General features: G+C 40.3%; 1 protein-coding gene across 4 annotated transcripts in view; it reads right to left on the bottom strand.

The window, feature by feature from the left end:
* Positions 1-14224, bottom strand: part of CERK (ceramide kinase) — a 74813-nt gene that overhangs the window by 39518 nt on the left and 21071 nt on the right. For 3 of the 4 annotated variants that reach the window (XM_084640365.1, XM_084640363.1, XM_084640362.1), the window contains exons 2-5: positions 11443-11556; positions 10172-10294; positions 6276-6401; positions 5313-5376 (exon numbers count right to left, since the gene is read on the bottom strand). In XM_084640365.1, coding sequence (XP_084496491.1) covers positions 5313-5376; positions 6276-6401; positions 10172-10294; positions 11443-11467 — 338 coding nt within the window. In that variant the 5' untranslated portion in view covers positions 11468-11556. The remainder of the gene's footprint in view (positions 1-5312; positions 5377-6275; positions 6402-10171; positions 10295-11442; positions 11557-14224) is intronic. The other variant, XM_084640364.1, reaches the window with a different exon arrangement.

Genomic DNA, 14224 nt, shown 5'->3' with positions numbered 1-14224 from the left:
AGTGGGTGCTCAGCACCCAGGAGCCAGAGTTTGAGTGTGGAATGTGATGAGTTCTCTGCTGCTACAACTTCTGCTCTTGGGGAAGGGAGTTTATAAACAGAGGCAGGGTGATTAAGATAACAAAAGGCTTGTTATTAAATTAAATAAAGGATCTTTAGATGACCCTGAAAGCATGATCAGGCACTCCAGTTAAAAGAGAGGAAACAAAGGGCAGGAATAAATGGTCCATTTTCAGAATGGAGAAAAAGTAAATAGTGGTGTCCTACAGGAGCTTGTACTGAGCCCAGTGCTATTCAACATATTCATAAATAATCTGCAAAAAGGGGTAAACAGTGAGGTGGCAAAGTTTGCAGATGATACAAAATAACTCAAGATCGTTAAGTCCAAAGCAGACTGCAAAGCGTTACAAAGGAGTCACATAAAACTGGGTGACTTGGCAACAAAATGGCAGATGAAATTCCATGTTAAATGCAAAGTAATGCACATGGCAAAACATAATCCCAACTATACATACAAAATGATGGTGCCTAAATTAGCTGTTATCCATCAAGAGAAAGATCTTGGAGTCATTTGCAGTACTCTGGAAACATTATGTTTCCAGAGTACTGCAAATTTATAAGAATCCTTCTCACCATGTCTGTATCATCCTGAACTCATTCTCCAACTTCAGAAGATTTAAAAATTATCTCCAGTCATCAATGGGACAGCCACAACTGAATAATGTAGCTGTCCTTAACGTGCATCAAGACAATACCAGGGAATTAGATGTAAATAAGATTGCTGACAGTTTCATCCAGAAAGCTACAATGAGACATAATGTCTTTAAACTGGGACATTAGTGAAGACAGCTTGTAAGTGATTGCAATGATTTTAATATACTGTAATTTATGATAATGTATTTATGTAATTCATAAGAATTGAATTATTAAAATAGTAAAGATATCAATGACACATTCAATAACTAGAATATGGAAGAAGTGTATAAATATGGAGAAAATAACCTCTCCCCAAAACTGGCAGAGTGCCCCCTTCCACTCCCCCCGCCCCACACTCCTCTTCAAAAGCACACACTGGCAAAAACAAAAGTCAGTGCCTATAGGTCCAAGTGCAAACAGCAGTACCAGAGCGAATCGACATCAAGGATGGTGAAAGCCACCAGTGGAGAATCTGCAGTGTCAAATGCAGCAGGGCTGAAGACAGTCCTGTTGCAGAGGTCCCCTGTACCAATTCTGGTACCAGCTCCATCCTCACCACGGGGAGGGGAACGTCTGGATGCCTGCCAACAGACACGAGGGTTCAGCAGTTCACTCCATCGGAGGGGCTATACGTGGCACAGCCCTGGGAAAGTCCTGGACTAACAGGGAGGTCTAGACCAAAAGGCAGAGGTCGTCTGCGGCTGCCTCGTATGCTGATGACATGGACATGGTACCAGCATCTCCCTCATCAGTACTGGACTCAACAGATACCCGGAGTCTGAACCAGAGTTGATGGTACAGGGTTTCTACCCTTCGCATTTGGTACCAGAGAAGGGTCAGAAGTATCCATGCCATTTTGTGCGCCAGAACCAGTGCATGCTTTTCCTGGGGGAGGCAGAGGAGCTGCCCCACGATCTGGGGCAGTCATGATTGGTCTTATAAGACCTCTTCCTCAGTGCTGGCAACAGAACAGCTCCTCTGACTCTTTGGAGATGCGCCTGTCCTGGAATGAGAAGCGGCAATGCTCTCCAAGCCCAAGGGTGATTTTTGGCCTGAGGAGGGCCTCAGTACCGGATCAGGCTGCCTGGCCTGTACTAGTAGGTGCTGCATGAGGCGGAGGTCCCATGTCACCTGAGTCCACTTCTTGAATGACCTACAGATCGAACAACACTTTTCAAGTTGGGCCTTGCCAAGGCAAAGCAAGCACTATGTGTGGGAGTAACTATTGGGGATCACTCCTCCACATAAAGGACAATGTTTAAACCCCGGTGAGGGAATCACTGGGACCACTATCCACTGACTACTAACTAAATACATACAATCAACTAGACAAAGACTAAATGTGAGACTACAACCACACAGAGCTCAGACTCCAGCCACAGGTGGTGAGAAGGAACTGAGGGGCGTCAGGGTGGTGCTGCCGCAGCACATAGCCAAGGAAGTGGCCACAACCACAAGCCGTTAGCACCTCCCCTCTACAGGTACTGCTAAGCAAAAGTCTCTGGCTCCAGCGCACTGGATACACACACATCTAAGTGGAATACACATCTGCATCTACTTGAAGCGGAATTTTTAGTGCCCATTTAAAAAGCCAAACTGGGCAATTCAAAAACAGCAGCACTTTGTTAAAGAGCAACGTAAGGACAAGTTTTGGTGGAGTGCTGCCAATATTCAATATTAATGTTCTTTACAATGTTCTTGCATAGTCTGAATACATTTCCATTAAACCATAATACCAAATAATCCACGTATTTCATACCACCAAACAGATCGATCATTCCAATTCTATTTAAAAATATATTTTCATTTCCCCAACACACCACACTGTAAGAAAACAGAATTCTGATATAATTGAATATCACCCCTTTTGAATTCTATACATTTAATACAAAGTCAACAGCAGTGTTCCCTCTAATTTTTCCCACCCATGTGCGGAATGAATTTTGTTATGTGCACCAATATGGAGGTGATATATGACACATCACCTTCATATTGGTGCACATAAAATTCATGTGGTTGCGTGGGGCTGAGGGCTCTGGCTGGGGGTTCAGGCCCTGGGGTGTGGCAGAAGGTTGCAGTGTGGGGGGATGAGGGCTCTGACTGAGGGTGCAGGCTCTGGGGTGGGGCTGGGGATGAGGGGCTCAGGGCTGGGGCAGAGGATTGGGGTGCAGGAGGGTGAGGGCTGAGGATGAGGGATTTCAGGTGCAGTGGGGCTCCCTGGGGCTACGGTGGGAAGAGAGGACTCCCCCCAGCTCTCTCTCTCCCCCCACAGTAGCACCTGGGCTGAGTGGGAGAGGTGCCTCTCCCCGGGCCAGGTCACCTGGCCCACTCAGGTCTGGGGCTGGGCTGGGTTGGGGCTGTGGGAGAGGTTCCGCAGCAGGTCTGGGGCTTGGGGAGAAGCATCTCTTCCTACTGCAGCCCTGAGCACCTGCACGGTGTTTAATAGGCAGCTGCGTGGCTGTGCAGCTTAGAGGGAATTTAGGACACCAGTATACATCCAAAAGCATAATCCCCAACTACAGAACAAGTCAGGAGCAAAATTAAAATGGAGTGGTGGCTAAATCAGGTGAGGTGTACCTACTGGTAAAGGATTACTTGGCAATGGGGAAAAAGTGACTGGATCCTGTAATTATTCATTGCCAGACTTTTTAAAGTTTTAGCTTTTAAAACAAAGTACAGAAATTTGGAATGAAGTGTAATATTGAGTGGTGGTTGAACTCTGCTGAAACGTGCTTATGACTGTATCTGGTTTTAGGCCCTGATTCACAAAAAACTTAAGCATGTGCTAATTGAATTGGGGCCTTAATTTAAGTGTTTTAGTGTGTTTATTTGGTACATAAAACTATAGACTAACTTAGCATATAAAGTTCACGTAAGTGTAAGAGGAGGTTATTTACCTGTAACTGGAGGTTCTTCGAGATAGGAACCACACATCTGTACTCCACTGCGGATTTATGCATGTGCACCATGTGTCCGGAGCCAGAGAATTTGAAAGTAGCATCCGTTGGTCTGCACATGCACCCTGGCTCACACCTCATGCCTCCGATTGAGTTGATAAAGAGCAAGGCGGACTGACCACCTTTCCAGTTCCTTTTACACCACAAATAATAGAAGACCTGAAGCAGAGGGGAAGGAGGGCTGGTTGTGGAATACAGCTAGGGACCATACATCTCGAAGAATCTTCAGTTACATGTAACTAACCACTTCTTCTTCTTCGAGTGATGGAATACAATAGGGACCACTCTAGTTGACTGACAAGCATTACCTAAGGAAGAGGACGGTGTGGACAGTAGGGTTGAGCAGAGATCCACCATCCCAAAGGAGGCATCAGCAGCAGAGGCTTGCATCAGGGCATAATGCCTTGCAAACGTGTAAATGGAACTCCACATGGCCACTTTACAGGTGTCCAGGAAGGGTATGTCCTGAAGAGACTTTAGTTGTAGCTTGCGCTCTAGTGGAATGAGCTCTTACCCCTGGGAGGCCCCGGTGTTCAAGAGTTGATGGAGAGTAGAATGTAGCCAGATATCTATTTGGAGATTCTCTTGGTGGAGATGGCATGGCATGCTCTCTAACCCTCTCTGCAACGGTGACAAACAGTCTTGGGGATTTTCTGATTAGTTTTGTTCTCTGCAGATAAAAGGCCAAGGCTTGTCAAACAGCAAGGAAGTGGAGTCTTCGTTCTTCTACAGAAGTGTGAAGTTTTAGGATAAAAACAGGTAAGTGAATGGTCTGGTTAAAGTGAAATTCCAAAACTACTTCGGGGTGAATTTGGGGTGTAGATGTAAAGAAACCTGATGTTTATGGAACACTGTGCATGGAGGGTCTGCCATCATTGCTCCCAGTTCACCAACCCTTCTCACTCACATGACAGCTATCAGAAAGGCAACCTTCATGGAAAGGAGGGACATGGAACAAGTAGCTAAAAGCTCAAAGTGGGGCCTTGTCAGTACTAAAGGAACAAGATTCAGGTCTCATTGGGGTGGAATCTTCTGAGTAGGCAGAAAGGTCCTTATTAAGTCTTTCCAGAATCTATTGATTAGAGGATGTACGATAATCAAGTAGCCTGAAGCAGGTAGATGGTATGGACTGACCACTGCTAAGTAAACACCTAAGGAGCTGATGGATAGACCCGACATTTTCAAAGACAAGATATAGTCTAAGATGAGAGGCTGTGGACACGAAGGATTCCAACCTGGACCATACGACTGTGAGAAGGAAGTGGAGAGGAAGTCAGTCCACCCCGCCTTTAACACCTCGGTTGGAGGCATGAGGTGAGCCAGTGCACATGCACAGACCAACGGACACTACTTCCAAATTCTCTGGCTCTGGGTGCATGGTGCACATGCGTAATCCCACCATGGAATACAACAGGGACCACCATTCAAAGAAGAATATTAATTCAGGGGGTTAACTGGACTCCCCTGAAACAGTCTATTTTTGCCTTTGAGAATAAATCCATATTCAGGTGCAGGAAACGGACGCCTGTTTTGAAATGCTGTTTATTACAATGATCTCATCATCAAAGTTATCACATTACCATAAACTATCTTGTTACAATAGTCTCTTCTCCAGAAATTAAGCTACATATGCCAGGAAAAATCAAATCAAATCACTTACCCATCATACTTGTAGATATTAACTTCTAATAAGTTATCCTTAGCATGGTTAGCATGTTCAGTTACTATGGAGAACAAACAAACACACTTATTCACTCAAGCCTTCCTATTAAGCTAAGTTTCATAAACTTATCAAGTAATGTTTCATAAGTTCCATAAACAAAACCAAATGAATGTGGCTGTCAAGCAGAAAACAAGAGACAAGGTAGTGAGGCAATATCTTTTATTGGACCAACTTCTGTTGGTGAGAGGTCCAATAAAAGATAGAGAGACAGGGTGGGTGAGAGAATATCTTTTACTGGACCTTTCACCAACAAAAGTTGGTCCAATAAAAGATATTCCCTCACTCACCCTGTCTCTCTAACATCCTGAGACCAACACACCTACAACTACATTACATACAAGCAGAAAACAAAACCATTACAATGTCTCGGTTTACCAAAATGTTTCATTTTAATGGATTTTACAACAAGGAAACAAATGAGAAATGCATGTACTACATACGAGGAAAATTCTTTGTTGAGAAAACAAAAAAATTAAATGTAAATGTAAGTGTCACATACATGTATTTTTCACTGTGAGTCGCTGTAACATTTAAAGTAATTATTTCATCAGGGTAACTACCTATGCAGTTTTAAATGGCAAGTTTTATTTATTTATTTATTTTAAGTGGAAAAAGAAGGATATATGTTTTATAAATTAAGAGCTTAAATAGCTTGGATGCATCACTACCTACAAAATGGTCACTGAAATAAAATGGTACATTGCTACATCACCCTCATTTGTGAATTGCAGGGCTATAGCTAAATTAGCTAGAAATCAGTTACTGTTCCATTTCATGCACTTATTAATGCAGAAAGCAGAATTCTAAAAAGACATTTTCTTAAGCTGTAAGGAAGAGCTGCTTTAAAGATTTCATTTTATATTTAATGAGAGATTGAAGTAAAATATTAACATTACTCACTAATAACATCTGTAGAGATGGAAGCTAGACTAAACAATGGAGCCACTTTTTGTTCATAGATCCTCTTCCCTTGCCGTTTTCCTCCATATGGATTAATATATACTAGCAGTTGCTTTGGTCTAGATTCTGGGGGAGGAGAGGGGAAACAAACACACCACATTGTTAGGCACTTGAGTATAAAAACAAGCCAGTTTTGATAAATGTATTTTTTAATTCTAAGTTATTACATTTAAATACATACTCTTATAAAATATTTTGTTAGTGAACAGAGGCAATTTGAATAAAAGATTTTATTAAAACTCCTTAGTGTGAGGATTAAATGGGTTCCTTATTATATGGAAAGAGCAGCAGAAAGTTCATATTACTTTCAGGCAGTTCTGCATTCACCTTGCCTTTCCACTAAATGAAATGACAATGGCATCAGAGCTACCAATAAGATACAAGCTAAGGTGGCAACTGGAAAGAGGCATATTATCTTCTTCTTGGAAAAAATGAGCATAGTAACTGTATGCATCCTGTGGGTGAGATGAATACAGAAATATGTCTGTACAGAAGGTATTTTATGAATAGAATTCTAGAAAATAGCTTTTGTAACAGGCAATTGAATGATCCTTCATGTGATAGAAAAGTGGTAAGTATATTTTGTAAAAGCATATTCTGAACTGCGGGAAACTGCTCTGAAGATCTGAACTCAATATAATGTAAGAATATCTACCATTACTGTCTGAAGTCTGGCTGAAAGGACTTCAGTTTGACCCCAAAGTCAGTCGAGTCAAGGAACCAAAAACACCTATCACAACAGGGCTATCCAACTAGACACCTTAAATGAGAATGCTTTCCACTGCTAGAGGGTCTTAGGATATATCTGTGCTTTGATAACATTAATTAATTAAGATTCAAAGTTTTTCTATGGAGGTACTGATTATTATCCCTATTTAAAAAGGTAAGATTAACGAAAAGAGACATTAGTAAACTGGCCAAGAGCTAAGTGGAAATCTGCGATTGAAACAGAAATAGAATCTAGATCTCATGACAGACCTTCAACCACATTGTCCCTTTCTAAAACCGTTGGTAACCTAAGGCCAGTTAGCCCAAATTTTGAGACTCAAGGTGAGATGCTTTTCACAGCTTCGTATGTTTCAAACAACCAACCAACACAGGACTGACTGAAAATTCCAAAATTTAAATCTTTGAGGAAAACACAAACAAATTTTTGAAAAAAAAAATTCACAGAAAATTCCTATATTTTGACCAGCTTCATCACAAATATCATCTGCACTGGAACATGGTGAAAAGCACCAGGTTGGCTGAATTAAGACAACTTTGAAAGGAATATAAGATAAATACTGAATGTATCACCTAGGTCTTTGCAAAGAATCAAGGCTATCCGTATTATAGTAACATGGTTTCATATATAGCCAAATTGGACATTGCATAGACAAGACTTTTTTCCAGCACTGGCTGTATATTGCAACTCATTCACTAGTCCCTGGAATCAGTCCTGCAAACCTAATGTTCAATTCATTCTTCAGCATCACAGAATAGTGTTACAGGCTGTACCAGAGAGATATTTATGCAAACACCTTTTTACACAAAGATATGTCCTGTGTGATTATTCAGAGACAAAACTAAAAAAAAAAAAAAAAAGAGAGAGAAAGAAAGAAACTGGATTATACTCCTTTTTCTGCATCACCATGGTTTACTAAATTTCAGACACTTACACATGAGCAAATCCATTGTAACTGTTGGAGTTGCACATACGTTGCTGAAGGCACAATCTAAACACAAAGCTGCAGAAATAATTTTGAGCCCAGTCTGCCCAGCAGAGCTTTTATTAATGGTGATATTGCATGAGAAGAAAAGCACCCAGCTTGACATTCAGAGCTGGCTGACCATAGCATTTATTTTTAAACTGAGTACATTTAATACAGAAATTATTTAGACAAACGAGGAAATCCTAAAGTGCAATTTTTACAAAAGACATTCTGATAAAATTATGATTTCAGATGTGCTTGTCCTCAATACCAGAAAAGGCACACTAGCTTCTCTCTCAGACACCTATTCCAGAAGTGCAGATTTAAAACTGTATAATTCACTCTCTTGGTCCAACCACAAAAAGGGCAAGTTCACCTTTCTCAACGTCTCTAGCATAGTATTGAATGTAATCTGATAAATTAGTATTTTATTAGAGCAATGTCCATTGGCCCTGATCAAGATTGGGGCCCTGATTTCATGTCTTAGATGCAAAATTTCACCACTGTGTAGATGTGGCAAGATAGAGGAAGATATCCTGAAGAGCTTATCAGTATGTGTTATACCTGAGAGGAAAGTTGCACCTCTTAACTCAGTAAGGAAATTTTCCAGACGATATCAAATCATACATATTCATATGTGTGGCCATACACAGAGATCCCATAAGCCTTAAGCAAACTATTGGGCTCAACACTGGGGTAACTAGGTGAAATTCTCTGTCCTGTGTCATAGGAGGTCAGACTAGATGAGCCAATGGTCCCTTCTGACCTCAAAATCGATGAAACCAAAGGGTTCACATAATCAAGCTTCTGGACAGCTCACTGATAAGGACCAGAATAACATTAAAACCATTGAACAATAATTCCCTCTAGCTTATTTTTAAAAGTAGTTTTAAGCAACATTAAGATTCTGAACAAATACCCAAGGCAAGCAATTCCCAGTTAAGGCAAACGCCTAGTCACAATAGGTGCAGAATAGGAAAACTGAGTGAGGATTGTGCCTCTTTGGTCTCCTCCTTTCATAAGTAATGCATACAAAGTACTTCAAAAACAAAGCAATACTGGTATAACAGGAACTATGCAGCCAGCAACTACCAAGCACTCTGAAGTAGCTGACACTGGTGTGAGCACTGTAACTTGTTTTATTGGAAGAAACATTAACAAAGTTATTAGCAGATGTTTGTTCCCAGTGCTTAAGGCTCTGGGAAGTTTACTATTACTAAATAGTTATACCGGGCTTGTAGTTAGAGGCCCATAATTCTAGGTGTTTTACAAACACATAGATCTGGTCTACACTAGGAAATAAAGTTGGCAAGGCTACGCTGGTCAGGGGTGTGAAAAATCCACACCCCTGAGCGATGCAATAAACTGATCTAACCCCTCTCCAGATCAACTAGATCACTAGATCAACAGGAGAATTTTCCCATCAACCTAGCTACCGCCTCTCGGGCAAGTGGATTAGCTACACCAACAGGAGAACACCTCCTGCTGGCATAGGAAGCATCTTTAGTGAACCACTGAAGCTGTGCCACTGCAGCATTTTAAGCGTAGACAGGCCTATAGTCCATGCTCCAGAGGATTTTCAATCAATACAAGTGATATGTGGGGTGCGGGGAAGAAGAGCTTAAGCAGCAGTGTGTTTTTGAATCTAATGAAGTTTCGGAAGGTGCAGGAGATACTATGGATGGAATGGCTATTCTGTAGCAGCATTACCCCGGCTAACATACAAATGTTTATGCAGTGGTCCGGGATTCCTTGTCAGCATGAATGTATCCAAAAACTCCTCTCATTCATTCAAATCACAATACTATGGAAAGTCTGCAGGCCCCACATTCTCCAGTGCTCTTCACAGTCATTTACACTTGGACAAATGAATAAGAACCCTACTATTCTGATCTGTTAGGGTTTGACATTCACTTTCCACAGGTATTAATGACTATGCTGCCTTGCACCTTGTGACAGTGGAGAATCAGATACTTGCTAGTTCAAATGCAGCACACCTCCTATCCCCAACTGCTCTCCCTTAGGAGGGCATGAGCTGAGCTTAAGGGCTGAGTTAGCCACATTAATAGAAACTTAACTAAACTGCTGTAGGTGCCATGAAAATAATGTTGTATATTTCAGTAATTTAGTCGAACAACTTACTCTGTAACTCAAGTAATTCTTTAAGTGCCTGTATCCACTGGTTACACAGTTGCTCATCAACGCACGAAAATGTTACTTCGCTGCACCGCCAGCGGTGTTTTTGTGCTCTTTTCATGTAATATACTATATATAGTATATAAAAAAAGAAAAAGAAAGACATTTATGTATTCTACATTTATTGCAACAATGAAATATACTTAATTGTGTGCTGAAGCCTAGTTTTAAAAATCTGTGCAACATATTTAAAAGACAATATATTAATGAACCAAAAGACACTACTACCCCCTTCTGGAATGTTTCTATTTCTCATAATTCTAATAGGAAAACTTTGTGTGTGTGTTTGTAAGAGGGCAACATTCCAAGTATTTTTCACAATTTAAAAAACAGTAATTCCTCCCTGACACATTTCAGCTTACAGTAACTGCTCAAATGTGAATGATTTTTTAAAGATACTTCTCAGCATGCCCAGAGGAAAGGACAATAGGTTATTACATGGTTGCTTACAAGAGTTGCAGCATTCATACTGCCTGAATTTCTTTTGTTTTGAAAAATTTATATGCCATATAAAGCTTGCAAAGTTCATGTCAGAAAAAACACCCAGTCCTCAGTACCCCCTTTTAAATATCACATCAGTTTGCAGGAAGCTGAAAGGAAGAGGGAGAATCTGAAAGCCAATTTCAGTCTCTTGAGAAGCATGTGTGTGGGTGGAAGAGAACCACCAAATCATTACAGACTATTTTCTCACATTTAGTCCTTCCATAAAGCCTTGGACAAGTACATTCAAGTCCCCTTTCCACAGTTAGCAGTACAGAGGATTGCCATTATATCACTAAGCAGGTTAGAGTACCATTGTATCTCACTTGATTGTACATAAGTGCTTACATAAAAGAAAGTCTTCACACGTCGAAAAATGTGTGAAAGATCTTTTCTCACACAGTCTGATCATTAATAATGATTGGAGTTTTCGTGAGGACAGCATCTCTTATTTGATTTTCTAGTGGAGTAATACAGAATCTATGATGCCACAATATTTACTTCGCAACAGTGAGATGTAGTAAGTAAGGGTTATGACTCCATTGTGGGACCAAAGAGAAGGAGATGAGCCATGAAGGAAAGATTTGATTAAAACATCTTTAACAATAATAAAAAGCCAGGCTCTTGACCAATAGTTCTGTTTATAAAAAACTCTTTGTACAGCTCTTAGATTCAAGTCCCCCTTACAATATCTACAGATTACTACAGCATTCTGAAAATAGGAGTAGTTTCCCTACCTGTGAAAGCATGCGGCTTTCCCATTTTTTGCCATTTTCCACTACTACATTGCTTCTCGTCAATTTCAGTTTCTTCTACAACAATAATCTCTGAGGCGGGCACAAAATAATTTCCTGTACAAACACAACATCCATACATGAAAACTGAACATTAACAATACAAAACACATTAAAATAGCCTCAAAACATAGAAGTGTAAAATGTGTATTTCATATCAAATGTAAAGACTATGTAGGTAAATATCAGACAAACAGCTTTGAACTAAGCCATGCACAACCAAGGACATAAATCAGGAATACAGGGTCACAACACCACTCACTCAAAATTGGCCCAACCATGAGCCCATCACTCTCCCCGACCCTCCCCCAGTCATGACAGAAGGGCAAATAAATCTTCAAATAAAGTGTTTTGTAATTCTAATTGTTGTTGTTGTTTCAATCCTATTCCTGGTACTGAAGAAAAGCTTACTGGTATCTAATTTCTACATCACCCTTACACCGTGATGATCTTGTTATTTCAGAAGCCTGACTATATTAAAAAAGTGGGAAGTACATGAAAAAAAAAATGAGATTTCACCGTACAAATAATTGTTAAATTTATCAAGGCTAAAAAGAGTAGGAGTGTGTGGCAAGCCAACCATAGCTATTTCTGTTTCTAAACAGACTCTAGAGCATAAATGTAACTTAATTTATTGAATATTGCTAGCTGCAGTTTAACCATGATTAAGACTATAATAATGGTCAGCTCTCTTGATAATCAAAGAATAGAACCTTTTATGTAAGAAGAAAAGGAGTACCTGTGGCACCTTAGAGACTAACAAATTTATTTGAGTGGTGCCACAAGTACTCCTTTTCTTTTTGCGAATACAGACTAACACGGCTGCTACTCTGAAACCTGTCATTTATGTAAGGGGATTTCAAAATGTAGTTGCCTGACCTGGCTAGACATGAAGCAGTCAAGAGCAGGAGGACAAGAAACAAAAGGGAGAAAGATATAATTTCTGCTCTGTTTGTGTTTTTAATTCTATTACTGAACTGTATAAGTTACTCAGATATTCTTCAATATTAAGGGCAATTCTGTGTTGCATTAACAAAAAACAAACTTTTAATGATTGTTCATTTTGCTATCTCCTGGACATGTTAAAATTAAAATGAGAGATTCCAATTAGATAAAATATAAACGAAGATTCTGGATAGGATACTCATTGGCATGTTTGCTAGGAGAAGTAACAGAAGGCACATTGCTTTATTACACATTTTCTATACACTAGAAAGAAAAGAAAGCGGTCTAACCCCGTAGGTAACAATAATTTCATACAAACTTTTAAATACATATTATTGCAAGCATTTATAAGTATCCGGGCTCCTTTTACATGGTTTAGATTAAAGGTAATCCTACATCACAACCAACACCATTTTAAAGACACATCAAGAAAATTTCACTAATCAAAAAATGAGAGAAAATTGAGCCAGCAGCAGGTAGAAAGTTAGCCCGACAAGTTTCACGATTCCTTCTGAATCGTGGCCAGGCTAAGGTTCAGATGTATTCCTGGCAAGAGAAAATTCCAGAGACACACCTGCTACTAAAAATACTCTGTCCAACAATCCCCTTAGTTCTTAATCTTGGGAGTTTAGTTTAAGCATTCTAGAGAAAGGTAAGCAGGCAGCATGGCAGGTCAGAGAAGTATCCAAGCCCTAGGACCTGTATATAGATTTAACTGGAAACACTGACTCAACCAGAAGTTGACTGGCAGCCAGTACCAAGTGTGGTGCAAAAAACACAATATGTTTGTCACAGCCTAGACCAGTACCACTCTCTGGACAAACGTCATTCTGTTGTGATGGGCTCCAACTGCTGAATCACACATGTAGTTAAGCTCTTTGGTTCTGGGTAGCGACTGATCACTGTTCCTAAATCTGGGTCTCAGGAAATCTCTCCTGGTGCAGCAGATTGTGTGTGTCAGACACCCTTCCTGGGCAGTGAGATGTTACTTAGATCCTGGAAGCAGTGCCTCAGTCCTCCTGAGCCTCCAGATGTTAGACTCATTCTCCCTACAGTCTAAATGGCTGTGGGAGTTCTGGTTCCCTAGTTAACCCCTTAATTGCTCTATCACAACTTTCCAGACAGTCTCTGTGCTAATAAATCAAACTCCTGGTACACAAAGAATGCTCAAAGCTACACTTAAGATTACATTCAAAACAGAGGTTCTAATACAACTGGCATTCTCAAAAGAAAAATGGAGTTCATAAGCTGACACAAAAATTGCTCAAACTGTCACATAGTTCTCTCTAGTTAACCCTGCCCTAAAGCAAGAGACATATTCTGAATTAGGAAAAGCTTTCAAGCAGCCTACACACAAGCCTATATATTGTTATACAAGATTTTGGGTGAGTTAAATAACATTTAAGGGGCCTACTAGAGTGTATGATGGGCACTAATCTGCCTAATCTTTCTAAAAAGTTAACTTTTATTTAAAAGAGGATAAGGATAGCATCTTGACTCCACCGCTGCTGTAGAGTGTTTCTAGCAGCTGAGGGCTAGATCTGTCTCTGCTTACAGCCTTCCCCAGACAGGAGTAACCTTAATTCACAATACAGTCATAGGTTTCACATCTGACTTCGACTGGGCAGCACCAATGACAGTGATGAAAAGAGAAAAGGAGTACTTGTGGCACCTTAGAGACTAACCAATTTATTTGAGCATAAGCTTTTGCGAGCTACAGCTCACTTCATCGGATGCATACTGTGGAAACTGCAGAAGACATTATATACACAGAGACCAT

The sequence above is a fragment of the Lepidochelys olivacea genome, assembly GCF_965140295.1.
Source record: "Lepidochelys olivacea isolate rLepOli2 genome assembly, chromosome: 1".
Lineage (NCBI taxonomy): Eukaryota > Metazoa > Chordata > Testudines > Cheloniidae > Lepidochelys > Lepidochelys olivacea.
The sequence above is the reverse complement of the archived record's forward strand: the minus strand, read 5'-3'. Positions and strand labels throughout refer to the sequence as shown.